This window comes from Marmota marmota, unplaced genomic scaffold, assembly GCF_001458135.2.
Source record: "Marmota marmota marmota unplaced genomic scaffold, marMar, whole genome shotgun sequence".
NCBI classification, from domain to species: Eukaryota; Metazoa; Chordata; class Mammalia; order Rodentia; family Sciuridae; genus Marmota; species Marmota marmota.
This window is the reverse complement of record NW_026000026.1, coordinates 1,741,871-1,768,180: the sequence shown is the minus strand read 5'-3', so window position 1 is coordinate 1,768,180 and position 26,310 is coordinate 1,741,871. Positions and strand designations below refer to the sequence as shown.

Genomic DNA, 26,310 nt, shown 5'->3' with positions numbered 1-26,310 from the left:
GCTCTCTGCACAAGCAAAGGCTAAAAAATACGGAAGTTTATTGGGTACTCTTGACATCCCAGACAGGTGGATGAATGGAAACGCCCACAGAGACTCATCAGTGACCAAGTTTAAAAGCTGTTCTAAGCAAGAGAGATTTCTTCATCACGATGCTTTCTTTTGTTTCTTCTTTTCATTTTCTTCTTTTTCTTTTTCAATTTCAGCAACGTATTTCTCAATTTCTTCAGGATTGAGAATCTACAACATAGAATTTTTTAAAACTTCAGAAACATGTTTAACCCCCAGGTTGCACAAGGTATAAAACACTAGTTCGTTCGGGCAGTGCAGCCTGGTTTGTGCTGCAGCCATTCCACAGCCCCTTTGGAGAAGGGGCGCGCGGCGACGGCGAGGCAGCCGCTTTAGTAAGGTGTAGAGCGCCAGGCACAAAGGGACGGATCGGAGGTGTGAGTGCAGGTCCCGCGGCCCGCAGCCCTGAGCAGAGCGCGCAGCAGACTTGCGGGCCGGCGCGTCCCCGCCCTCTTTCCCGGTCAGTACGCTTTCAGCGTCCTCGCCCAACCGAAACGACAGATTTGTCCTACCGCCTTCTCGCCTGTTGGGGCCAAAGCTTTCTAGAGAAAGCCTTCTTACGGTCGGGGGCCACTTCCCTAAAAGCCGTTAGAAGATGTGGAGAAGAAAACGAGTGTTCAGGCATTCCTGTCTGAGCTTGTCTTCTGTAGCTGTGTCGGTTCCTCTTTTGGACTCTGGTTCCATCTACAGCAGGATTCCTGGGTTCCTGTAAGCCTTTTCGGCCCCGGTGCGCTCGCCTTGCTGCCCTGCTCTCTTGGCGGAAGTGCCCTTGCTGTTGCTGTCTTTAGAAATGTAGTGGTTAACAAGTGGGGAGCCTGGCCCGCTCCAAGCAGAGGAGAAAACGTTTGCCAAGAGCCGAAATGCAGGCTTGCAAGCATGGCTTTTTTATTAGCAAACACTGCTGTAGCGCCATTGCATTCTAGGCACTGTTGGAAGATCTTTACATATCTTAATTAATTTAATTCTTCATGGAAGTCATTATCGTCCCCATTTTATAGTGGAGCAAATTGAGACATACGAAGACTCAGGGGCTGCAGGGGGCTGCTGTTGCTGTGGCATCTGGCCAGGACTTTTGCCTGGCGGGAGGGTGGACCCCAGACTTGGAAGCACACATCAGCATCCCACAGGTCTCCTGGAGCCATGGCCTTCTGGAACTTAACAGTCTGTTTCTGGCTTCAATATTTATTCAGAAATTTGTACTTCACACTCCAGTCCCCATTTAGGCATCTCAGATTCTTCAGGCAACAGATTTTCCCAGCCAGGAAGTGGTGGAAATCAGAACAGCCCTGCCCCAGTGTACCTGTGCCCAGGTGTGGGATATAAGGGACATAGGTGAGAGATGACAATCTGGGTAGGGATGTGTGCCTAGGTTTGGATGATGATGGGAGAGGGCTTGGGAGCTGGGTCAGCAGTTGGTCTTCTGTGCTGTCCTCGGACCTGGAACTGCTATCACAGAGAACACAGGTGATCCAGTTGAAAAGGTATGTCTTCCTCTGTGAAGAGAGCTGCCCCCACACTGTGAGTGGCCTGGGCACTTGAGCCTGCCATTAACATGGTGAGGTGTGCTGGGCATAGTGGTGCACACCTATAATCCCAGCAGCTCAGGAGGCTGAAGCAGGAGGTTTGCCAGTTCAAAGCCAGTCTCAGCAACTTAGGAAGCCCCTAAGCAACTCAGCGAGACCCTGTCTCTAAATAATTTAAAAAAAAAAAAATTTAAATGGGGACTCTGGGTATGTAGCTCAGTGGCTAAGTGCCCCTGGGTTCAAGCCCTGGTTTCAAAAGAAAAGAAAAAAAAAATGGCAAAGTAGTGACTTCTAGGAGTGACAGCACTTCCTTCACTGTGATTAGACACCTCTCCTCTCCTCCACCCACCACTGAAGGGGAGCCCAGGAGCCTGTCTTTCCATCTCCAGGATGGGGTGCTCTGTCTGGGGTCCACCATGGGGAGGGATCCAGGAGCCACTGGGGAACTGGCCTTTTGGCCTCTTTGTGTCTCCTCTTTGCACAGCCTTTGAACCTGAGTAGTGCACCGTGCACGTGGGGTGAAGCAGGGAAGGGTGTTGTTCTCTGGGTGGGGACAGTCACAGCCCAGGCCTCATCCCCTTGACCCAGTGCAGCGGGGCTGTGAGCCCTCTGGCTGGATACTCCAAGGTGTCTGCTGGCCCACTGCCAGGGCCTCGGGAGCTCCTCCGCCCAGTGAGAGGGTGCCTTTGGAGACAGACAGCGCCGCCCACCTCCCTGTGCTTATTTCCTTTCTAAGGCTGGTGGGTGTCCTGGTTGTGGGGAGCTGGGGCAGAAGGAGAGTGCAGCTTCTGGTCATGGCTGGTGAGGCTCACTCCCTGGTGGTCCCCTAGGAGCCCTCCTCAGGACTCTGGCCCTCTGCCCTGAGCCTGTTTCTAGGCCAGTGGGTCAGTGGCAGGCCACTTGCCTCTGAGCGCTTGGTGTCACAGGGAAGCTTCATTGGAACCCCTAATCAGCAGGCTGCAGAAATGCCTACTGCCCCTGGCAGTGCAGGAATAAAGGGTATCTACCCTTTAGTGACTTAGAGGCATGAATGTCCTATAAACCCTGTGCAGCTGGAAAGAGATAGAGCCGGGCTTTGGTGCCTGATCTGTGACGTGAAGGGAAGAGAAGGCAGAGGGTTGGAAAGCCTGCTGTCCCACAGGTGGAAGGAAGGCTTCTGCAAAGCAGGCCCGGATATGGACACAGGTGGAACTGAGGAGGGTGGGCAGGCCAGCGTCCTGGGTTCACTTTCCTGTTGCACTGAGACCGTCCACACATGGGCTTTCTAGGCCTGGGTTTCCTCATTTTGAAAATGAATCCAAAGTGACCTAGTGAGCTGTGTTTGTGGCTAAAGTGTCATCGTTGACTGCCTTCACCCTTTTCACCGAGCCCTGGATGCGTAGAGGAGGGGCCAGAATGTAGCAGTGGCACTTGGCAAGGGAGCTGAGGACTCCGTTCCTTGTGATAGGCCACAGGCAGGAGGCACTGCTGTGGACCCTGGGTGTGTAAGTGTGAGCTGTTTGGAACTCTCACGCCTAATTCCCGTCTCTGCTGTGGGTAAATGTTGACGGTGTCGGGTTCCTTCAGTGGTCTGCGGTGCTCTTACAGAAGTCCCCCGGGCTGGGTCTCCTCCTCAGGGTTCCATGATCCTGCCTTGGAAATTCTTGTCCGTTAGGTCATGCTCCTCCATCACCCCTCTGGAGTCCCTCAGTTAGATTGGTGACTCTGTGGAACCCTCTGTCAGGGCCAGGTCATCAGCCCTCCAAAAGGCACCTCAGGCTGGGTCATCACGCCCACAGGGTTGTCCTCTGGGGGTTCACTGCCCTCCTGGAGCCTCCTCTGCGAGGGCATCACCCTCCTGGGTCTCCTCTGCAATGCCATCGCCCTGCCAGAAGTCTCCCCCTCAGGTCTCTACCCCTCTGCAGTCTCCAGTTGGGTTGTCCCTCTCAGGAGCCCCACCGTCCCTGTCATCGCATCGCTTTTCCATTAGTCTTGTTTCTTTCCTAGGGGTCCTTCAACTCATAAGACACCTGGACTTTTTGTTTGTCTGTTTTAGTCGTAGTTGGACACAATACCTTGATTTATTTCTATGTGCTGCTGAGGATCGGACCCAGGGCCTCACACACGCGAGGCGGGCGCTCTACCACTGAGCCCCAGCCCAGCCCCTTGAATGGTTTTTTATTCCCAGGAGTTCTTTGACCCTTGGTGCTGTTTTAAACAGGTTTCCATTCCCTCTCCTGGTGATGACTGCTCTTTATCCATCGTTTGCCGGACATTGTGGTCCTGGTCTCTCAAGCATTAGCCATGGCTTCCAACTCCTGCAGGTTGCTGCCTCTCAGCCTCCAAATAGGCCTCATTCCTTCTGGGGGAGCAGGTGTGGTGGGGCTCAACTGCACTCCAGCCAGGCGTGTGCTGGGGGCTCTGCTGGGAAGTGCTCTCTGCTCTCAGGAGTCCAGCATCTTTCCTCTCAGGCTGGACATCTTTCCTCCCAGGCTGGACACATCTCCTGCCAAGAGGGCCCCAGTGCTCTGGGGGTCAGGGGTGAGTAGGTCCTGAGCCTCCTTGGCCTTTGCCCACGTGGCTCTGTGCAGCAGGTCAGACCCCACTTGGATCAGCACCCTGGCTCTGGGGTTCTCCTTCCAGCTGCTCTCTGTGCCCTGTTGTGGCTTCTGCGTTTCTTCTTCTCTTGTCCCTTACTCTGCGGGCAGATCTTCAAGAGTCTGGCCCTCAGCCTGCGTCCCGCCCCTTTCCTACAAGGATTTCTAACTTAAGGGAGCTGTAGCTCTGTGTGCTGCTTCTAAACCATCCCGAGAGCCGCCCAGTATCCCCTTGTGTGAGAGCGAGCTGTGAACCATCTCCATGGCTGGGCAGTGTCCCACCCTGTGGTTGTACCATAATCCTCACAGCGACCACCTGGCATTTCTCCACTTGAGCTACTGTGGGTGGCCCAGGTGGCTTCGCAGCATCCATTAGTGTCCTTGGAGAGAATCCTGCCTGGGAGTGAGTAACCAGGAGTTGGATGCTGGGATCAAAACAAGAAATCCCAGTGCTTCTTTCTTTAATCAGTCTGGAGAAGGACCCGGAGTGCCCTCAGCTGCACACAGGCGGGCTCTGGCTGGCAGCGCCCCCTAGTGGTTCCCTGTTTCAGGACGGCTCCTCCACTGAGCTGGGCTAGGCATCTTGTCACAGTGGGGCGGAACGCTACAGGAGGTAGAGGGGCAGAGGTGGGGCAGGCCTGTGGTTCCAGGGGTGTAGGAGGCCAGGCAGGAGGGTCACAAGTTCAAGGCAGCCGGGGCAACTTAGACCCTAAGCAACTTAGCAAGAGACTGGGGATGTAGTTCAGGGGCAGAGGCCCTGGGTTCAATTCCTGATACCAAAAAAAAAAATCGTGGAGAGGAGGGCGTTGAAACTTACAGAACTGTAGGCTGTGCTCGCCCTCCAGGCGGCATTGCCAGTGCTCCGGGAGCTAGACCCCAAGGACAGACTTCAGGGACCCGCATTGGACGGCGGAGGAAAAGGTAGGCAGCCCTGAGGGACAGTGGGCAACTGGGCCCCTCTTCCCCTTGCTGTTAGGGCTCCACCTGCTCTAGGGGCTGCAGAGTCGGCCATTGACAACGACGGGGGCTGAGGTGGCCGTGTGTTTGGTGGAGACGGAAAACATCAGGCTCAGGGTTTGAGGCAGGGTCTTGCCAAAGTGATGAAGCTGGCCTTGAACTCACAATCCTCCCACCTCCGTCTCCTGAGTCACTAGGATCGCAGATATGGGCCACTTCTTGAGAGTGGAGAGGAGGAGAGGCCTCTGGGGATGAGGAGGCACAGGTGCCATGTGCTCTGTCCCGTGGAGGGCATGGTCCCTCCAGGTAGGGAATGGCTCATGTGGCAGTGTGCCGTGGTTCCCACAGCTCCCTTCCTCTTTGTCCCACCCGTCATGGCCACCCCCTGGGCCTCCCTAGCCATCCTTGTGCTGCCCCCAAGTAGCCACCTGGGAATAGGGGCTCTCATGTGACCTCCATGCCCACAAACCGGTGTGGTTCCCCGCTGCCCACAGACACCTTCATACCCAGCCTCCTGTCCCCACTACCTCGTCCTCTCTGCTGGATAGGCACACACCAGGACAGTGAGGCAGCCCAGTGCTGGAGGGTCCCTGGGTGAGGTCCTGGGACTTCCGGGTGTAGGAAGCCTTGGAAGGGGTCTGTGTAACCGTGAGCCCAACCCAGTGCTTCTCAGAGGCCTCTGGGCACACCACCTGGGCAGGGACAGGCTCGAGAACCTGTTTCTGACCAGTCCCTGCAATACTGATGTTGCTGTGTGGAGCGTGCCTGGGGAGCAGGCCTGGCCTTCCTGACCTTGGCCCTGTGCACCCTCGCTGAGAGCCCTGCCCAGCTCTGGGGTGCCCACGCCTGCCTTTCAGTGGCCTTGGTCTCAGCCTGGGTTTCAGGTCCTGAGTCGGTGCACGTCACACACCTACGCTGTGCGAGGCCGACGGGGTTCCCTGCGTGGGCAGGCCCGTCTGTCCCACCACAGCTCATTTGGCACTCGGGTGGTGGAGACCCGAGGGGTGGGGCTGAGGGTCAGTGGCCACAGGTGCGTGTCCTATTCAGCTCCTTCGTCCTGCCCGAGCCTCCTGCCCCAGGCCGTGTGCCTGCAGTTCCTCCTGTCCCCAGGGCAGGACCCTGTGTGCTACCTCAGGCAGGGGTCAGGGCCTGGGGCTGGTGGTGTGAGCCTTCCAGTCACATGGGTGGTACGCCTATTGGGGTCTGCTGTGCTTTGAGCACCTGTCACGCCCTGCAGGTGGGGCTCCGAGGCACCCCCGGGGTCCTGCACCCTGTGGTGAACTAGCTAGGCTTGCTGGGCGGATGCCCTGTGGTTGCTCCGAGGAAGCCTTGGTGCCCAGGCCCCGTTCACACCCACGTCTGCTGCAGATGCTGGACGAGAACCACCACCTGATCCAGTGCATCCTGGACTACCAGAGCAAGGGCAAGACGGCGGAGTGCACCCAGTGAGTGGGCTGGGGGGGGGGCGTCAGGGAGCCCGGGCCTACATAGCTGTGGACACACCAGGGCTGCCCTTGCCTTCCATGACCTGGCACCTCCCACAGAGTATGCCTGTGGGTTACCAGGCTCAGTGGGGGGGCTCGAGTCCCCCAAGTGTGATGAGTGTATGGGGTTGGGATCCCCGGGTGTGACGTGGGAGAGCTTGGGATCCCTGTCACTCCTGTGTCCTCTGGGGTGCTCGGGCAGCTGGCGGTGGAGTTAGCCCAACGCTGGGCCACTGCCTGCTCTGTCCCCTGTGGCCTCTGCCTCCTTGAGCCAGTCCCCCACCTGCACTCTCTGAAGAGACCCAGCACCGCTTCCTCCTGGGGCGGGAGCCTGCTCAGCGCTGGGCTGGGTCCACTTCCTGCCTGCCCCTGCTGGACCCCCGGCGCTGCCACCTGTCTGTTTTTGACCAGGCCGTGGGGCCTGTGCCTGGTGTCCTGACAGGGTTTAGCTAGAGGTCCCAGCTCCTGGTTAAACCTGCTTCTGCCTCACTCGCGTGTCCCCTCCCACAGGTACCAGCAGATCCTGCACCGGAACCTGGTCTACCTGGCCACCATAGCCGACTCCAACCAGAACATGCAGTCGCTGCTGCCCGCCGTGAGTGCCAGGCACGGGGGCCAGGGCTCCCCACTTACCGCCAGGAGCCACACACTGCCTAGGTCCAGGTTCCCAGCGTGTCACCTCCAGTAGGAAGGTGACCTGAGGGACCACATCTTGGGGAGGCAGGCGTTGGGGCCTGGGGCTGTGGTGTGAACCTTTCTGTCACACTGGTGGTAAACCTGTCGGCGGTGGACAGGTCCCTCCCGTTGGGGAGGGTGACTCGACCCCCAACAGGCAACCTGGGAGGGTGGGCGGCCGGTGTCTGAGCACTGGAGTGGGGTCCCTCTGGGCCTGCTGGGCCCTTCCTTGTCTTTTGGGGCCAGGGCTCTGACTCGGCCTTGCACAGTGTGACTCCTCTGTCCAGCGTCAGCCATCAGGAGCTGTGCACGTGCTGTGACTGGAAGCGGAGCTTAACCAGGAAAACCCCCAGTGCCACAAATACTCTAGATGACAGTCTCAGTGTTTGGCTTTTTTGAGGGAGTTGTGTTTGTCCAAGGCATAGAACACAGGGGTCCTCTACACTGAGCCACGTTTTTATTTTTTATTTTGAGATGGGGCCTTGCTGTATTCTTGAGGCTGGCCTCAAACTTGTGATCCTCCTGCCTCAGCCTCCTGAGTTGCTAGGATTACAGGCGTGGGCCACTGTGCCTGGACTGATTTGGTTTTAAAAACGTTTTCCCTAAATTGAATTTTCACTGTGAGGTGCGATCGCTTTGGCCTCTTCCATGTTGGGAAAGTGCAGCCAGGGAAGTAGCAGCCTCGCGTTGATGGGTGCCATGGCCCCAGAACGGCTCACTTACCAGTGCCCTGGTTCCCCTGGAAAGTGGTGACATTAGAACTGTTAAGGCATGTTTTGTAAGTCCATAATGTTAAGCAGCCTTGGTTGGCCTGTCGGGTTTCCTCTCCCAGTAGGTGCCAGCAGAGCCTGCTGGAGGCTTCTGTTTTGGGCCAGGTGTATTCAGTGTCTGTGCAAACATTTGGGGCCGTAGGTTGATCTAGATGTGGGAGTGATGGTCCAGGGGGTCTCCTGTCTCCCGTACATCCCACCTCCCTGCTGCATACTGTGATCAGAGGTGGGCTTGGGGGAATAAAGAATGAGAGAGGAGGGGGCACATGTAGAAGGAGTGCAGGGAACATCAGTGAGCCAGCTTGTGCCAAGGCCCTGGAGTGCAAAATGGTGGGGGCTGTGGACACTGAGGTGCTTGTCAGCCGATCCTGAGAAGGATATGGGGGGCCAGCAAAGGGGTTCCCTGTCGTCCCAGCAAGGGGACCAGTTTTTGAACACCCAAGTGTGTGTGGACAGGCTGGGCTCTTGTTTACACTGTGTTGTCTCCACTAGGCCTGAGATGTTGGGGCCTAGTCACCACCACTGTGCTGCAGAGCGTGACAGTGGCTGTAGGTCTCCGACATTGAACAGATGGCCATGGATGCAGTGAGAATTCTGTGCGCCACCAAATCCCAGGTGGCTGTTGGTGGCTCTTAGTTAGCCATCCTCCCAACCTTCTGTCACTGCAGCCGCCCACCCAGAACATGAACCTGGGCCCCGGAGCACTGAGCCAGAGCGGTTCCAGCCAGGGCCTGCACCCCCAAGGCAGCCTCAGCGACGCCATCAGCACAGGCCTGCCCCCGGCCTCCCTCATGCAGGGCCAGATCGGCAATGGTGAGCAGGTTTGCAGGGGACATTCCCAGTACCACGGTCCCTGAGACAGCCACAGGGGCAGCTGCCATGGTGGGGCCCCCCCAGCCTGCAGGGCTGGGCTCGGTGTCCCTGGCTTCCGCGTCCTGGAGTCACCGTGCCCAGGGAGCAGAGCTCCAGACCCCACCATGCGCACATGGTCACACGATGCCCACTTCGAATGCAGAGTGCGGTTCCAGTGGGCACCCAGTGGGAGTGGAGCCCGGCTGCCTGGAGAGGGACCCGCTCGTCACGTGTGCACTTGCTTGACCTGGGGCTGACCTGGGTTAGTCGCCTCCCTCCCCAGAGCTGCCCAGAGGAGACGGAGGTGCTCACTGGCCCCGCCCCTGATGCCCACCCTCCACAGGTCCCAGTCACGTGTCCATGCAGCAGACGGTGCAGAGCACCCTGCCCACAACTTCCATGAGCATGTCTGGTAGTGGCCACGGCTCGGGACCTGGTTACAGCCACTCGGGACCTGCCTCTCAGAGCGTCCCCATGCAGGGCCAGGGCGCCATCAGCAACTACGTGTCTCGGACCAACATCAACATGCAGTCCAACCCAGGTACTCACCGCGGGCCGTGCCTGTGGGTCCCGGGGTCACCCATGTACTGGGCACAGGGAAGGAGAGGATCAGCAGGGCTGGCCGCCTCCCCCAGGCCTCCACAGGGCCAGGCCAGTGGCATGCAGTGATGGTGACTCTGGGCTGCTTCTCGGGAGGCCCCGGTGGGGGGCAGCATGGCCTGGGTCTGGGAGCCCCATGGGCTCGGTGGAGTGGCTCCCGAAGCAGGATGTTCCCTGAGTTAGAGCTTATTACAGAACAGGACGTGAAATGCCTCCCAAGTTTGTTAATCACATGCTAAAATGTAACTTGGAAGTTTTGACTCCAACAAAACGTATCAGGACAGACCCCCCTTTCTTCTCCAACGTGGTTGCTAGAAACCTTAAAACGGTGGCTCCTGCCTGTCTCTCTGGAGCTTCCCCGCACCTCTGAGCAGGACGAGTGTGACAGGCCAACAGGCGGGTCAGTCTGGGTGCTCAGGGGACAGTGTGACTCAGGACCTGCCCGGGGACAGGGAAGGTCGGGACTGCTTGGGCTAGGGTTTGCTGAGAGCTGCGGGGCCATGGTGTGTTGCCGTGGGAGCCCCGTCCTCCTGCCCAGAGGCACGTGTAGACCAGCACCCAGCCCTGGGCCCTGACCCTGCGCTGGGAGACATGCCTTGGGGTCCAGGTGACATGGGGGTGGGAGGTCAGGGGCTGGCCTGCGCTTCCCAGGTGACTCGGGGGTCTCTGTCAAACAGTCTCCATGATGCACCAGCAGGCGGCCACATCCCACTACAGCTCTGCGCAGGGCGGGAGCCAACACTACCAGGGCCAGTCGTCCATGGCCATGATGGGCCAGGGCGGCCAGGGCAGCAGCATGATGGGGCAGCGGCCCATGGCGCCCTACCGGCCCTCCCAGCAAGGTGAGGCCCTCAGGGGAGCATGCACCCGGGACCCCTGCTCCCGCGTTTTCCCACCTGTGCATGAGCGAGGACACTGGGCCTGCTGAGGGTCCACGTGTTCTGGAGGTGACCTGGTGTGGGGCTGTGGTCCTCTGGGCAAGGGACCCGAGGGAGGGGCAGCTGGTGGTGGTTACAGATGCCAGACCCAGAGCCTTGCTGGGGCGGGAGGAGGGGAGGCCTGGTGGCTGCGGTCCTGGCCCCGGGTGAGTTCTTTGTGGTGGGCCCTGCTGCCCAACTGGGTCCTGGCTATAAGGAAAGCTGCCCCACGCTGTGTGGGTCCTGAGCGTGGTGTTGCCTGCAGGCTCTGCGCAGCAGTACCTGGGCCAGGAGGAGTACTACAGCGAGCCGTACGGCCACAGCCAGGCCGCCTCGGAGCCCATGAGCCAGCAGTACTACCCCGAGGGTGAGGCCCGAGCACGCGGGGGGCAGGACGCAGGCTCAGCTGTGGAGTCTGAGCTGGGGGGGGCCTGTCTGCCATAGACGGACCCTGAGACGGCCTCGGGTGGGCTGGCAGGCCTGCACAGCACCCGCTACTTGTCACCTCTGATTGTGCATTTAGATCATCCCAGGATTTGAGAAGGTAGCATTTAAACTAGTCTTTAAAAATGCATAGGTTTGGGAAGACAAAGACAGGGCTCCCTAGAGGACAGCCGGGTGGGCTGCCCAGTTAGCCTGGGCGTGAGGCAGGTGCCCTCCTGCTGGGAAATGGGTGTAGATGCTCACCGAGGCCAGCCATGGGGCAGGCTGTGTCCCTGTAGTCATGGTGCCACACAGCACCCTGCCCAGAAGCCCCAAGAGCCAAGCAGGGCCAGAGGAGAGCAGCTGGTGCTCCCGGAGCCAGCTGTGACAGACTGGACCTGGCCTCTCAGTAGCCCGGGGTGTGGGAAGTGACCCCTGCGTTTTGTTTGCTTATTTTTGGTACGGGAGCTACGTCCCAGCACGTCTCCCTCTTATCCTGACTGCTGAGGCTGCCCTGAACTTGTCATCCCCGGAGTTGCTGGGGTCAGGGTGTGGCCACCTGGGCAATCAGGCCCTTGACCCGCTCTGCCATGTCCCTGGCCTGGCCCGACTGTCCTTTCCTGGGCTCGCACGTCTCCCCCAGGACCGAGAGGCAGCGTGCGGCCTGCCCACAGCCGATGCCCGTCTCTTGCAGGCCACAGTGACTATGCCTACCAGCAGTCGTCCTACTCGGAGCAGAGCTATGAGCGCTCCTTCGAGGAGTCCACGCAGCACTACTACGAGGGGGGTAAGCAGCCCTGAGCGGGGACGCCACGCGCCTGAGAACAAGCAGTGCTGCCCAGGGCCGCCCTGGACCCAGACACACGGTGGCACAGAGCTGCGAGAACCTTCTCCTAGAAGATGCGGGTGTTCCGCCAGGTGCCGGGTCCTGCCTGCCTGGTGTGTTGGGATATGGGAGAGCTTCGGCTGGACACTGGGGGTGCGGGGGACAAACCTGCCGTGCAGTCCAGCTGTCCAGTGTGTGGCCTGGGAGCTGCTCTCAGCCTCCTCAATCAGAGCCACCCAGCAGGGACTGAGGCACCTAAATCCCTCATGAGCCAGGCCGGGAGTGTGTGGGGTGGGGTGGCATGGTCAGGTCTGGCCCAGCATTTCTCCAGAGCCCTGCTGACCGGGTCAGACACGTCTTGGGCCAGGTGCTTGCATCCCTGCCCAGAGCGCCGTGGCCACGCCACCTGTCAGGTGAAGGTGAGGTGGCGGGTGATGGGAGCTTGCTCTCAGGCAGACAGCCCTGGCCTTCCCACTTCATGGTTTGAATGTGCCCACCCTAGCCACCAGTGGCACATCGCTGAAGGTGCCTTGGGGAGAGAGCTGCGCAGTCAGATCCCCTGCGGGTGAGCGCAGCCCCGGAGTGCCCTCAGCTCACAGGCCTGCGGGGCCTCTGCTGCCGAGTTCCAGGCTTCCTGGTCCAGACGTTGGTGGTGGGAACGGCAGGGCTATGACGGGCCGGGTGAGGGAGAGCAAGAAACAGGTGGCTTGCCTAGGCCACGCTCAGGTGCGTTCCTTACGTGCATTTGTGGGTAAATATGCCACAAACGACACTTACCATGCAGCCCTGTTCAGACAGCCTGCCCAGTGGCCTGCGCACATTCATAGTGGCATGCAGCACCATGCCGCCCACACACACAGGACTTCCCACACCTGACACCAAGACTGTCCCCACTGAACGCCAGCCCTGCCCCCCCAAGCCCCTGACCCACCCTTCTGCCTCGGCCTCCGTGGTGTGCACTGCCTGGGGCCTCCCGTGACCAGCTCGCCACACCCCACTGGTGTCCTCAGCTTCCTTGTTGTAGCGGGGCCAGGTGGCCCTTTCTGAAGGCCCGCGGTGTGCTTCCTCTGCCCTCCTCTGTTCCCGACACTTGGCCTGTGCTTTGGCTGTCATTGATGGTGCTGCGGTGAAGGTGGCAGGCTGCACGTGGGTCACGTGGCAGTTGTGCCTGGCTTCTCCAGGAACCTGCACACTGCTTTCCACAAAGCAATTCTGGTTTTTAGTTACACGTGGCAAAATATTTTAGAAGATTTGAAAACAGGGAAAGTCCTCCAGAAGGCTGGTGGCAGGCCACCTGCCAGGACCCAGTGAGCGTCCTGGGCTGCTCCACCTTCTTGCACCGCCGAGCCCACCCTGCTTGTCCTGAGGGGTGGGTCTGGCCCCCAGGCTTTCCGCCTGCAGACACTGGCCTGCTGGCCCCACCTGGTGCTGAGGCAGGTTCCGAGAACGGACCGTCCAGGCTGCGGGGTTAGGGAGCTGCAGAGGAACACAGACCCAGAGGGTGGCGCCTCAGGGTCTGCTGGGACAGTTGCACGCCGGCACCTCGGTGGTCCTTACAGCCGCACAAGCAGTTCACGCCAGACTTGGCCCTGCATCAGAACGGGTGGGATTGTCACGTAGCTTGTCATCCATCGGGACATAGGCAGGTTCTGTGCTGCTCCCTAAAGCCCAGTTTGTGCTCACCAGAGTGGACCCTGCTGAGATCCAGCCTTGGAGGTGGGAGGACAGACCCCTGGCTGTGGCCACACATGGCTTCTCACTGCTCAGAATAGACACCAGCAGACATGCCCCACCTCCTGGGAGCTTCTCAGGACTCGTCCTGCATAGGGCCCTGGGCAGAGGGCCGGCTTTGAGCTGCTGGGCAGTTTTCTGTGGGCTGGTGTCTGTGGCCAGCATGAATGGGTCTGAGGGCCTTAGGGGCTGATGGAGAAAGGGCAGGACCATCAGACGTGGGAGGACCTGGCTCTGTCGGGCAGCACAGAGTGAGTCTGCATGAGGGACGTCCCTCCCGGAGGAGCCCCATCTAGAAAGGATGGCGGGCCAGCGCTGGTCTGGGAGAGGCTGCATGTGGGTGCCGCAGCCGGGGACCTTCTTCACAGCTCCATCTTTCCATAGAAACAGCTGTCTGGAAGCAGGCAGGCCCACGGGCTGCGTGCACTTGTTGGGGCTATTTTTCCGAGAATTGGATCTATAGATGTTCTGCTGTCGAGCCAATGAGCTAATAGGTCCCAACCTGCTGTGAAGAAACCACTCACATGTATACCCACCTCATACCTCTTGTTGTGCACTGTAAAGATACATACTTGGGTTTTTTGTTTGTTTGTTTGTTTTTTAGCAGTACTGGGGATTGAACCTAGGGGTGCTCTACCATTGAGCCACTCCCCAGTCTTTTATTTTTTATTTTGAGGCAGTCTTGCTAAGTTTCCCAGGCTGGCCTTGAACTTGAGATACTCTTGCCTCAGCCTCCCAGGTCATTGGGATTACAGGTGTGCATCACTGTGCCACTGTGTTTTTCTTTTTTTTTTTTTTTTTTTATTATTGTATTATTATTATTTTATATTTCCAGTTTTCCTCCCAGCTTTATTAAGGTGTAATTGACAAAAGTGGTATATAATGCCAGCATAGTGGCAGATGGCTTGGCTCTCTCCTGGATTGAGAAGAGCTGTGTTCCGTTCTTCTCATTAGACTGCAGCATGAGGAACATGTGCAAAGGGACTGTGGTCTGTCTCGCCCCACGGCGGTGCATTGTGAGGTCCTGGGTGGGGTGAGAAGTGGAGTGCTGTTTTGAGGACTGGGGTATAGGTCTTGCCTCCTTCGGGTGCAGAGCGGCCCCTGGAAGTCAGAGGCCAACATGAAGAACTTCCACAGGAACCTTGTGGGTCATAGGCACTGACCACCAAGGACCAGAGGCAGGAGGCCTGGGGTGAGCTGAGTGAGCTGGGTAGGAGTGTGACACCATAGAGTGCTGACCGGAGGGGTGCGGGTACAGTGGGCTTGGCACTGTGGTGAGCTTGCGGCAGCACAGCCCGCACGGTGCGAGTCCCTCCTGAGTGGCCCTAGGCACGACCCTGGAAGAGGTGCTCCCTGTGAACTGCAGAGGCCAAGCACAGAGCAGACAAGAGGGAGGACGGGACTGTGCTCAGCCATGCTGCCACAGCACACCCCAGGCAGCCGGGAAAGGCTCCGAGACGCCAGTGAGAACAGTTAGCGGGGGCGGGCAGCGCGGCAGGAGTGGAGTGCCCTCTGTCCCTCTCCGAGGTGGGCCCCTGTTTGGTTTGACGTTTCTCAATCATGAGAGTGAATTTGCTTATTTAGAGGTTTGAGTTGGAAGTGTCAAATGTTGGCTGTCAACCAGGACAGGAGGACCCTGGCCGTACGGTCATCCACACCATGTGCGCTTCCTGGAATCCCAAGAGCCCCTGGTGTGTCCTCTTGGGTGTTGCTCAGGAGCCTGCCAAGTGTGACTGACATGTCCCCTAGGAGTGGGGGTTCAGACTGGCAGCAGAGCGCACCCCATGCTGCATTTCTGCTTCCAGAACTTGTTAATATGTCCCTTGTCCCTTGTTCGTGCCGCCACGCCCTGACCATGTGTTAGTAAGCTGAGTGTGTATACTGGTCAGGGCTGGCCTCTCCTTCCACTGTACGTAGTGCTGCCCTTTATCCGTCATGACCACATCTCAGGAGGCTGCGGATTCCTAGACAGAGAGCTGGGAGCAGAGAGGTGGAGCGTGTGTGTGCGTGTGTGTGCCTGGTGGCGCGGAGGCCGGGCCGGGGCTGTCCAGCTCTGCTGAGGCCCCATCCATGGCCTGCTGTCAGACACCTGACATTTGTGCTTGCTCCTCCCAGATCCCTGGAGGTTTTCCAGGTGCACGAGAGCAGGCACCCCAGGAAAAGCTGCTTTACCTGTCATCTCATAAAGAGTAAAAATGGGGCCAGGAAATACAAGAGCACTGCAGCTGGCCAAACCCCGAGGCCCCTGAGGAGCCTGCTGAGGCTCTGGTGGATCCTGAAGTGCTGGACTGACCGAGTCCTCTGGCTCCCTGGAGTTGCCTCGCCTGCCCTGGGCTTGCTGGAGCCAGCTCGGTGTTGAGGAGGAGCCTGGGTTAAGAGCTCAAGCTGGGCGCTCGGACGGCGGGCGGACCGTGGGGCGGACGCAGATGGCTTTCTAGAAGTCTGTTACTAGGACTCAGTTTCAAAGGACTTAACTTTTGCAGGTCCTAGAAAGGTTGTCACCCACAGCCAGACCGGTCGCAGGAGCACAGGCTCCTCGGGTCTCACCCTCGGCCCCTGGGTGCCGCCCTGTATTTCCAGGGCACATTTTCATAAGAACAGCCATTCCTTTTGGGCATGTTCTGGGTCCCAGAAGTGCACCTGTCTCCCAGTCCCTGCCCCAGCCTCAGTCCCCTCCTGGGCCTGGAATTGGGCCACACAGATGTGGTCCCACACAAATGAACCGTGTGCGCTTTGTCGGGTTTTGCAGACAGCAGCCTGCTTGAAAGCAGGAGGCAGGACGTGGTCTAGACACCTCCTGGGGGAGGCATCCCTGCCTGGAGCCGACTCTGACCTGCTGGCCCTGCAGTGGGCACTTCAGACCCCCCAGGAAGACGTGGGGAGACTGCAGCTCGTCAGTGCCCTCTGAGCTTGGCGAGGCTGTCTGCACACGTGTGCCACTTCACTACTCAATGTCTCTGAAAGGAAAAGGCCTTGGCGTGGGCACAGCCGGGAATCAGATTTTGGAAACAAGCACAAGTGTTTTCTCCGAAGGAAGAAGAAGTGAGAGCCTTCTGCCCACCTGCTGGCGACGGCAGCCTGTGGGAAGCTTCTGCCCGCATGCACTGAGTGGAAGTAGGAACTTGGTCCCCAGGATCAGCTGTGGCCTCAGCCTGATGTCCTCAAAGCACTGGAGCCCGTTGGGCCCAGTAGGGGTGTGAACTTCAGCTGACTGCATCTTGACCTGAGGGACGTGTCCAGGCGACCCTCTGCCATGAGCCTCCTGGGCATCACACTGCGTGTCCCTAGGAGAAGGCAGTGGCCTGGAGACAGGATGCAGGTGTCCCCGCCCCTCCCAGAGGCCCTGCTGTGGCTAGTGGCTCAGGACGAGAGGGCCTGTGGGTCTGAATGCCCATCTTCCAAGTGAGGCTGCTGCGTCCATTTCGCCACCTGCAGAGTGGGGACGACAGCAGTGCTCACTGCACAGGGTGGTCCAGGAGACTGCTGGAGCTCTCTTGTGACCCACTTGAGCATCCCTGGCTTGGTAGCCATTTCTCAGTACCTGGGCTGCCCCGCTGTCTGAAACACGAGGGAAGGTGCATGTCTGCAGGCGGCTGCGCTGGGCTCTGTTGGCCTCCCTGCGCCATTTCCTGGGCCTTCCAGACATGGTTCTCTGCCCGCTCGCCTTGCCAGGGGCCTTCACAGCCAAGGTGCCTTTGGTCAGTGCTGTGGTGTCCTTCTCGCTTCCAGCTGCCGCTGGTGCTGTGCTCGTGGGCCGTCCAGTCTCCCGGGCATTCAGTGGCAAGGGACCATCATCGGGCCACCTAAAGCAACAGGAACCCATTGCTCTGGAGGCTTGAAGGCGGAGGCTGGGGGTCAGCAGGGCACGTCCCATGAGAAGCCACTGGCCGCCCCCTCCGTCTTTGGCGTGGAGAAGCATGGCTCCATCACGTGGCTTCATCCACACGGCTGTGTCCAGGGCGCCTTCCAGTTAGGTCTGCAAGGCCCTGGTTCCTCTCAGGACTCGGCCTGTCTTGTGGGGCCCAGCATAGCCCAGGGCATTGGCGTTGGCCAGTGGCCACACCAGCCATGTCGCTCTTTGTCAAGAGGAGATGTAGACTTTGAACATGTGGACAGCCCGCCTGGGCCTACTGCTGGCCACCGGCAGTGAGCGCATGCCCTTCTCTCTGCAGGGAACTCCCAGTACAGCCAGCAGCAGGCTGGGTACCAGCAGGGCACCGCCCAGCCGCAGACCTACTCCCAGCAGCAGTACCCCAACCAGCAGAGCTACCCCGGGCAGCAGCAGGCCTACGGTAAGAGGGCGCTCCACCGAGGGCCCGCCCTGCACCCCAGGTGGGCACGCGCCTGCTTAGGGCCTCGTTCTGGAGCAGTTCCAGGTCTCCAGGACAGTGGCCAGGATGGTGCAGGGCGACCTGCGTCCAGCCAGGGCCTGCGGTGACCTGACGTGGCTGCCACGACCGGGAAACCGGCGCTTGCTCCCGGGGCCAGACTCCTGGTCCCTGGTGTCCTTCCCCGGGGGCCAGACCCACCCTGCGTCCAGACTCCTGGTCCCTGGTGTCCTTCCCCGGGGACCAGACCCACCCTGGGGACCAGACTCCTGGTCCCTGGTGTCCTTCCCCGGGGGCCAGACCCACCCTGGGGACCAGACTCCTGGTCCCTGGTGTCCATCCCCTGTCCACGGGCTCCTCTGCTCTGAGTGTCACAGATGACCTCACCCCTTGACCATCTTGGGCACACTGGCCAGGTGTGTGAACATGCCTCACGGGGGTGTGCCGTTTTCCCCAGGTGAGACTAGGTCATGGGTTTGGAAAGAAGACCAGTGGGTCCCATCTCGCACAGCCAGTCCTCACACAGCTCGCCTGTGGCAATGTGGCCAGCTTGCCTGGCCCTGGTGGTGGTAGCTAGGTGTCTCCTTTGTCCGTTCCTCCCTCCTTCCCTTCCTTCTGGGGAGCAGGTCAGTAAGCTCCGGTCAAGAGGGATCATCTTCACATGTTCTTTGGAATTCTGCAGGGAAATGTCCCTTGTCTGTCCACTCACCCCTCCAGGTGTGTTTTTAGGTCAGCATGTGCAGGTGGACGTTAACCTCCACATCGGGTCGTGGTCTGGTACCATTGTACTTAGTGGTCGAATAGCCCTGGCTGTGGCCCCTATGCCCTTTTTTTTTTTTTTTGAGGGGGGAGGGGTACTGGGGATAGAACTCAGGGGCACTCGACCACTGAGCCACACGCCAGCCTTATGTTTTATTTTATTTAGATACAGGGTCTCACTGACTTTCTTAGCACCCACTGTTGCTGAGGCTGGCTTTGAACTCACGATCCTCCTACCTCAGCCTCCCGAGCAGCTGGGATTATAGCTGTGTGCCACCGCGCCTGGCCACTGTGTCCCTTTAGCATGTTTCACTTTTGGGGGGTTTTTAAGCACCTCTGTGTTTTCTGTGTAGCCCTACGGTCAGCCACTTCTCCAGGGAGACCTGGTCCCTTTCGTTGGAGCATAGTGGTAGACACTGAGCCCCGCGTGGGAGGGTGCTTTCTGCATCCACCTTGCTGGGCTTTCCCCGAGCCTGCCTGCAGGGGGGCTAGTTTAGTGGCAGGGCCAGAAGCACTTTTTTTTTTTTAATTTTTTTATTGTTGGTTGTTCAAAACATTACATAGCAGAAGCACTTTTCACTCAAGAGCTTCTGCTCCCCACGAGAGGATCGCTAACTTGAGACCTAGCCAGGAAGTTCGCCGAGGCTGATCGAAGCCCTTGAACAACCTAACCCTGCTTTCAGGATCCATGGGGTGCACAGGAGTCAGAGGCCAGGGTATTTCTCCCTTCAGCAGGAACACTGCAGAGTCCTGTTACCCAAAGCTCTGCAGGAACAAGCTCAGTCCACCCAGGCCAGGTCTCAGCAGGGCCCTGGCCCCAGTCTACCCGTGTCAGGACCCTGTCCTGCCTGGCCCCTTGCCTACAGGTTGCACTTGGCCAGAGACCCAAACTGCAGGAAGCTCCCCTTGGAACTCCCCTGACCTGGGGGGCGCATGCCCTCTTCACCCTGCAGTCACAGAGGGCCACTGGGTGACATCCCTGCAAGCTCTCGGCATTTAAAGTACACAGAAAGGCTGCCCGTCCCCAGGTCAGAGCTGGCAGGCAGTGACCTCTGCTGGGGTTGCGGTGGCCATGCCTGTCATCCAGTGACTCAGGAGGCTAGGCAGGAGGATCACAAGTTCCAGGCCTCCTCAGCAACTTGCTGAGACCCTGTCTCAAAAACAAAAAGGGGGAGGGAGGCTGGGGATGGAGCTCAGTGGTAAAGTGGCCCTGGATTCAATCCCTAGTCTCGGGGCAGAAAAAAACACTAGTCCTCACAGGCCCCCACCCACCCAAAGAAGGAGCCTCTCCACTTACTTATCCTTGAATCTGGGGTCAGGCAGGATCTTCTTCCTCTGGTGTAGCAGGCAGCCAGCTCCTGAGTCTTGGAGGAAGCTATTCTGGCCAGTGGGTCTCAGCCCTCGCTGCACTGGAGTCGTCTGAGTGCCTTTTGAAAAGGAGCTGGGGCCGCTCAGACCCATTCTCAGGGTGGGCCCCGTGGGCAAGGCCCCCACAAAGCCCACAGGGTTCTGGGGGAGGAGGGAGCCAGATAGGACCCTTTGCCTTTATGACACGGCCAATTGAATAGCACCTAGGACAAGCCTGGGGAACTGGGCTCAGCGCAGTGGTGGAGCGCTGGCCTGGCACGCGCAAGGCCCTCGGTCAGTAAAAACATGGCCAGCCTTTATCGATTGTTTCCAAAGCCTTCAACTTAGTTTTCACAGAATTGCTGGCCATTTCTCCTCTGCTGCAAGCTTCCCCTGTTTCCTGTGATCTTTGAAGTACGAGTTGACAGTGTCCATCGTGTGTGACCTCAGCTGGTCTGGAACAGTGTGTGGGAAGAGGCCTTGTGGCCCATCCCAGGCAAGGGTGCAGGACGGGGTCTGGCCAGTAGTCCCATGGCCCTCTCTCCCCGTATTCGTGTTGAGGAAGAATAGGTCCCTGGTGTTTTGGAGATTCCAAAAGAGGGGTGAGCCAGTGCTGGTCCCCACAGAGCCTGTGTCTCCTCAGGGCCTGCCCAGAGTGCCCCCTCGCAGTACTCCAGCTACCAGCAAGGACAAGGCCAGCAGTACGGGGGCTACCGAGCATCGCAGACGGGACCCTCTGCCCAGCAGCAGCGGCCTTATGGCTATGAGCAGGCAAGTTACCTGGGTGCTTCAAGGCCCCCCCCCCACCTCCGCCGGGGCTGTGGAGATGACAGTCATGAAGCATAATGAGGTAGCCTTGATTGGTTCCAGGTTCCTTTCATGATCACCTCTGCCTCAGCTCTGAGGCACACACCCATAGCTACTTTGGAGGCTGCAGCAGGAGGATCACAAGTTCAGACCTGCCTGGCAACGTAGTGAGACCCTGTCTCAAAATAAACAGGGCTGGGCTGGGGTTGAGGCTCAGCAATAGAGCGCTTGCCTCGCATGCGTGAGGGCCTGGGTTCAATCCTCAACACCACATAAAAATAAATAAATAAAAATAAAGATATTGTGTCCATCTACAACTAAAAATATTTTTAAAATGAAATAAAAATGGCTGGGGATATAGCTCACTGCTAAAGCCCTCCTGCATTCCGTCCCCAGTACCGAAAAAAAGGTCCCACCTCGACAGACAGCTGGCCTGTTGCACCCTAGACTGACCGTTAGGTTCTCCTTCGCTCCATCAGTTCTGCAGGTTTTCACTGTGCACCTAGCAGGTTGGGGCCTCTGCCAGGTGGGTGAGGCGGGCAGTGACAGGACCCTGTGCTGTGGGCAAAGACAGCTCACTGAGGAGGCAGCACACAGTTGGTGGCACCCACTACTGTCCTGGGAGCAGGTGGAGAAGGGCAGCAGGTGGGTGGACAGGAACCCTGTCTGCCAGGGGACAGTTGGTCAGGAGCCAAGGAAGACCATTCTTGGTGGGCAAGAATGAGGACTTCTGCAGCAATAAGGCCTGTGTGGCCAGAACCCGGGCACAGCAAGAGCCTGGGAAGAGGTGGTGGTGAGACTAGGGTCATGGCTCGGGGTAGGGCGCTCGCCTGGCATGCTGGAGGCTTGGGGCTCGATCCTCAGCACCACAGAGAAGTAAACAAACCAGCAAATAACTAAGTAAAGAGGTGATGGAGACAGGCTGCAGGGCGTAGGGCTCCACAGGCCTCACAAGGAGTCGCCCTTTGCAACTGCAAGGACAGGGTCTGTGTGCCTGAAGCACTGAAGGGGCTGCTGAGGGCCATTGCCAAGTAGGAATGACGCATGGCATGACCCAGGTCGTTTGCAGTGTCATTGCATGTAAGGTGACCTTGCTCAAGGACCAGGGCGGATCCGGGTTTAGGGTGGGTCGGGGTTTAGGGCGTTCCCGGTTTAAGGTGTACCCTGCTGGGAATAGGGCGTATCCTGCTGCCTCAGGCTCGCCCGCTCCTTGAGTTCCCGTTGAGTTCTCACGGGATTCAGAGGGTATTTGGGGCCCAGAACGTGGATTTGCCCAGAACGTGTGTGTAAGTGCCAGTGACAGTTCGAGAATAAAGAGTTGCTGTTTGAATCTACAAGGTGTGTGGTGGCTCGTGATTTTGTGCCCAGCCAGACTGTGGCAAGGGGCAAGGACCCTCATGGATGAGATGAGCCAGGCTCAGGGAGAGGACATGCAAAAGTCCTGGGGAATGGCAGATTTGTTGTGTTGTAGACAGCAGGGAAAAGACCGGGTAGCTGCAGTGTAGAACAATAGAGGGAGATGTGTCTCAGACATTTATTTGGAGCTTCCTTTGAAGAGAATCCTTAGCAAAAGGTGACTCTCCACAGTGACGTGTAGGTAGCAGGCATCAGTGACCTCACACAGCTAGTGAAATTCCAAAGCACCATGTTATGGTTGTTTTCCTTGGATAACTGAGTGGCTAAGACGGTGTTTTCTTTCTTTTTTTTTTTTTTAATATTTACTTTTTAGTCATAGTTGGACACAATACCTTTATTTTATTTATTTTTATGTGGTGCTGAGGATCGAACTCAGGGCCTCGCACGTGCTAAGTGAACGCTCTACCACTGAGCCCCAGCCCCAGATTTCTTAAGTGCTTCTCATCCTACTTCTAAAAGGGTGAACCAATCTGAAGTCTGACTGTGAGCACGGTGTAAAGCCAGCCGTGTGATCATCAGGGCAGAGTCCCTAAAGGAGCAGACCACTGGACATGGGGGACCATGGTCCAGAGTGCCCTCTGAGTGCTCTGGGTGCAGCGTGCTGGCCCTGCATGCAGGCAGGTCTGGGGTTGGCCTCTGGGTGTGCACTGGGAGCCGCCTGTGGAATCCAGGAGGCGGCAACCTGCCCCTGATGCAAAACTGGAATTACTAGGAAATAACAAGTGAACGTTCTCATCTCGTGATAGACCGACTGGAAGACTTGTAGTTTTATGCCTGCCTCGGAGAAGAGAGCAATGACATTTTGGGGAAAGTATCATCTAACTCCCAGGATCCTGATTTGTGTATCTGGGAGATACATGGCCAGCTGCAGGCTATGGGGTCCTGCCGCGGGCTGTGGGCTGGAGGGATCTGTGGGGCCATGATGCACTCTGCAGGCCTCTTGCTGGATGCCAGTGCACCCAGAGGCTGCCAGGTGTCGCTGGGGAAAGGATCAGCTCTACTTGAGAAGCCCTGGGCTAGACTTGGATTGTGCTGAGGCATTCAGGCTGCCCAGCTCTTTGGGTGGCCTGAACGCTGCTGTTCTCTCAGCTGACCAGGCCAGATGGGCTTTCCTGTTTGCCTGAATGTTGGCTGGGGTGGGCCTGGCCTTGCTTTTGAGAGCCGACCCTCCTACTCAGAACCATGTCTTGGGACTGGGGACATAGCTCAGTTGGTAGAGCGCTTGCCTGGCATGCACAGAGCCCTGAGTTCAATCCCTAGCACCACACACACACACACACACAAAAAACCTCTAAGTCTTGATTTCTTCTAGGGCCAGTACGGAAACTACCAGCAATGAAGGACCCGTGTTCTCGTTGGAGCCTGGTGGGAGTGTGTCTGGGTGCTGGACAGCTGTGGTGGTTCTGATGAACTGTGCCATGTTGCTGGCCCCTCGCCCAGCGCCGTGCCTGCATGTGAACGTGCCCACCTTATGTTGGGTACGAAGCCACCTGCACCTCTGGCGCAAGACAGCACTGTGCTGGGACCTGGGGTGCCGTGTGTGGTGTTGTATGTCAGTGCGATGGAGCAGTTGTCCCATTTCTGCCCCCCACCCTCTTTTCCGTGTTCCTAGCTAGTTTGGGGGGTCATCTCATCCTCAGTGTTCTGTGCCTGGCGATGGGACATAGCTGAAAGGTGCCACGGTCCTCGTGTTCACATGAGCAAGCTGGGTCTGCTCCCTCCCGTTGGGTGTGCTGTGGCCGGAGCAGCTCCTGCTCTGGCCACTGCCTGCTGCCCTCAGACCCCGTCGCCTCCGGAGCCCGGCAGTGCTGGGCCCTGTGTGTGGGCCAGTTTCTGTTTGGTGTGACAAGGATGCACAGCTTCACCTGCAGGAGCCAGACCCTCCGCTGCCTCGCCCCTCGCCAGCTCTGTTCTCCAGAAGGATATTGTCCTGTGTTAAAGGTGAAGAGGACAGCGACTGTATTCCAAATAATTGAGCCCGAGGGCAGCGTGTGGTCAGCCTGCCCAGGGAGAGTCGTGTCACCCAAGGGCAGGGGCAGTTCTCTGCCAGCAGGGCAGTCGGAAAGGGCCTGGCTTTGGCCTTTGTTCATCTTATGTCTTTTCTAGGATTCGAATATTTAATATGCCCAGTCCTAAGGATTTAAAGTATTTATACCAAATCTCCCAGCGGTTGGCAAGTTGTTTATTTTGTGTCATTTCTTCCAGGACCGACCTGTTCTGATCTCCAAGCAGGCGTTTCTTTCCTTTTAGGGATATCTAAGATCTGCATCCTGTTTTTGAAAAGAACCCCAGTAACTTCCCTGTGTCCTTCTGAATGAAAAGTAAAGGTTTTATATGATGAAAAGTGAGTGACTCTTACATCACTAGGACATTCAACCCCATTTATCTTCTGTGCAAATATCAAGACAGCACACTTGGAAAATCATGGCCAAAGGAAAAAGCCTGCGCGGACCCTTGATCAGCCTTTACCTGGGTAATAACGACCACTGTATTTACTATGAATCCTTTTTTAAAAAAGAAATCTTTGTATAAATGCTGATGTATTTCCAAAAACGACTCAGAAAATACAAATATTTTCCAGTGCTTAAGATGTTAGGCCTACTAAAGACAATGTTTTCTTTAATCAGTTTTATGTTTTTAAAGTTTATCTACTTTTTTCTTTCTTTCTTTTTCTTTTTTCTTCTTCCCCCCCCCCCCCCCAAGTACTAGGGATTTAACCCAGGGCCGCTGTACCACTGAGTACTCCCCAACCCTTATTTTATTTATTTATTTATTTTTTTGAGATAGGATCTCACTAAATTGCTCCGGCTGGCTTCAAACTTGCCATCCTCCTGCCTCAGCTTCCTGAGTAGCTGGGATTACAGCAAAAGTAATTCTTTGGTCCAGAGTTGAGTACTTCAGAATTCACAGGACACATTTGTTTATTTATTGATTTTTCACTTTCACTATTTTTGCTGCAGTTAATCCTGGCAGTCTGGCTGGGAACTATGGAGGTACTGTTGCCATTTATAGAGAAGAACCAAGGCTCAGATGAAAGGACTTTTCTGTGTTGACTGTCATTCCTGTTCTAGGACATTTTCCACTCTCCTATGAGAACATGGGCATTTCAGTATTTATGTTATAGGCATAGGGTTTTTAAAAAGAAATCCTTAACACTGATAAGGGCTTAAAAATATTATGCCCATATTAAATTACAGAAATGAGAGTTCTTAATTGCTAAATGACAGAGGCACTGGCAGTTTCATTTAGGGGTCATCTCTTGATTTTGTTCCTTTCTGGAAATTTTTATAGAAGTAATTTGCAAACTCAGCTGGGGACTGCTTGAAAATGTTGGACACGTCAGGTAACTGTGAAGATAGTTCCATCCCCGTGTGTGTGCGGTGTGGGTGTTTTTGTTTGTTTGGGTTTTTTTTTTTTTGTAGTTGTAGGTGGACAGCATGTCTTTATTTCTTTATTTTTTTGCGGTGCTGAGGATCCAACCCAGGGCCTCACACATGCTAGGCAAGCGCTCCACCACTGAGCTACAGCCCCCCACCCCCCCACCCCCCCGTTCTAAGGATTGTGTCAATGTTTTTTGAAAGAGGAGGATACTTTAAAAACTTATTACCCCAAAACTTCAATCTGGAATGTCTTACATTAAGAATTTCTTGAATGTTGTGTATATATTTTAAAAAGCACTTTGTGAAATAGTTTGTACATTTATTTCCTAATTTATACATGATTTTCAGTGTTAATATATTTATTGATTAATAACAGAATGTTTATTTAATGTTTGTCCACTTTTATGTAATATTGTGGGGAACAGTGTTGCCAACAGTTATTTCATTGGCTGTATTATGTCTTCTCTTCTGTAACGTGAACGTTTGAAAGTTGGGCTAAATGAACTGTCGTGCGGTGCGGATGGCTGTGCCCTGGTTTTTGTCCCCTGCCTAAGGCCAACAGTGCCCGGGAAGCCGCGAGAGCTCCCTGCTCCTCCCGCCCGGCGGGCTGAGCCCAGGTGATGGCTGCTCGGCAGCCTCCGAGGCGCCACGAGGGGCGGAAGCTCCTCCCCTCGGGGTTCGGCGTCCTGGGAGCGGCGTGTCCGGAGGCCCCTCTGGACGGCGCGGCCCGGAGGGGACTGGACTCCTCGTGCCTCCACGGGCGCAGGGGAACTGGGCCCCCGTGGCCTCCGAGGGGACGCCAAGCCCGGGCCTGCACCCAGGCCTCCTGTGCCCCCGCGGGCGGAGTCTCCGCAGCTCGACGCTCGCGGGTGT

At 57.1% G+C, this 26,310-nt stretch overlaps 1 protein-coding gene across 5 annotated transcripts; it reads left to right on the top strand.

Moving 5' to 3' along the window:
- The first annotated feature begins 393 nt into the window (after window positions 1–393).
- Ss18l1 (SS18L1 subunit of BAF chromatin remodeling complex) lies at window positions 394–24,645 on the top strand. 5 transcript variants are annotated; one of them, XM_048810710.1, is made up of 11 exons: window positions 394–1,398; window positions 6,491–6,567; window positions 7,117–7,201; window positions 8,720–8,864; window positions 9,247–9,444; window positions 10,181–10,345; window positions 10,686–10,787; window positions 11,538–11,630; window positions 17,573–17,692; window positions 20,478–20,605; window positions 23,370–24,645. In XM_048810710.1, exons 2-11 carry the CDS (start codon window positions 6,491–6,493, stop codon window positions 23,394–23,396), a joined length of 1,140 nt encoding a protein of 379 aa, XP_048666667.1. In that variant the 5' UTR covers window positions 394–1,398; the 3' UTR covers window positions 23,397–24,645. The 5 variants fall into 5 exon arrangements, with proteins under 5 accessions (XP_048666667.1, XP_048666666.1, XP_015334148.1 ...); XM_048810709.1 differs by lacking the exon at window positions 394–1,398 and adding an exon at window positions 4,936–5,086; XM_015478662.2 differs by lacking the exon at window positions 394–1,398 and having other exon boundaries at window positions 5,113–6,567.
- Window positions 24,646–26,310: the final 1,665 nt, after the last annotated feature.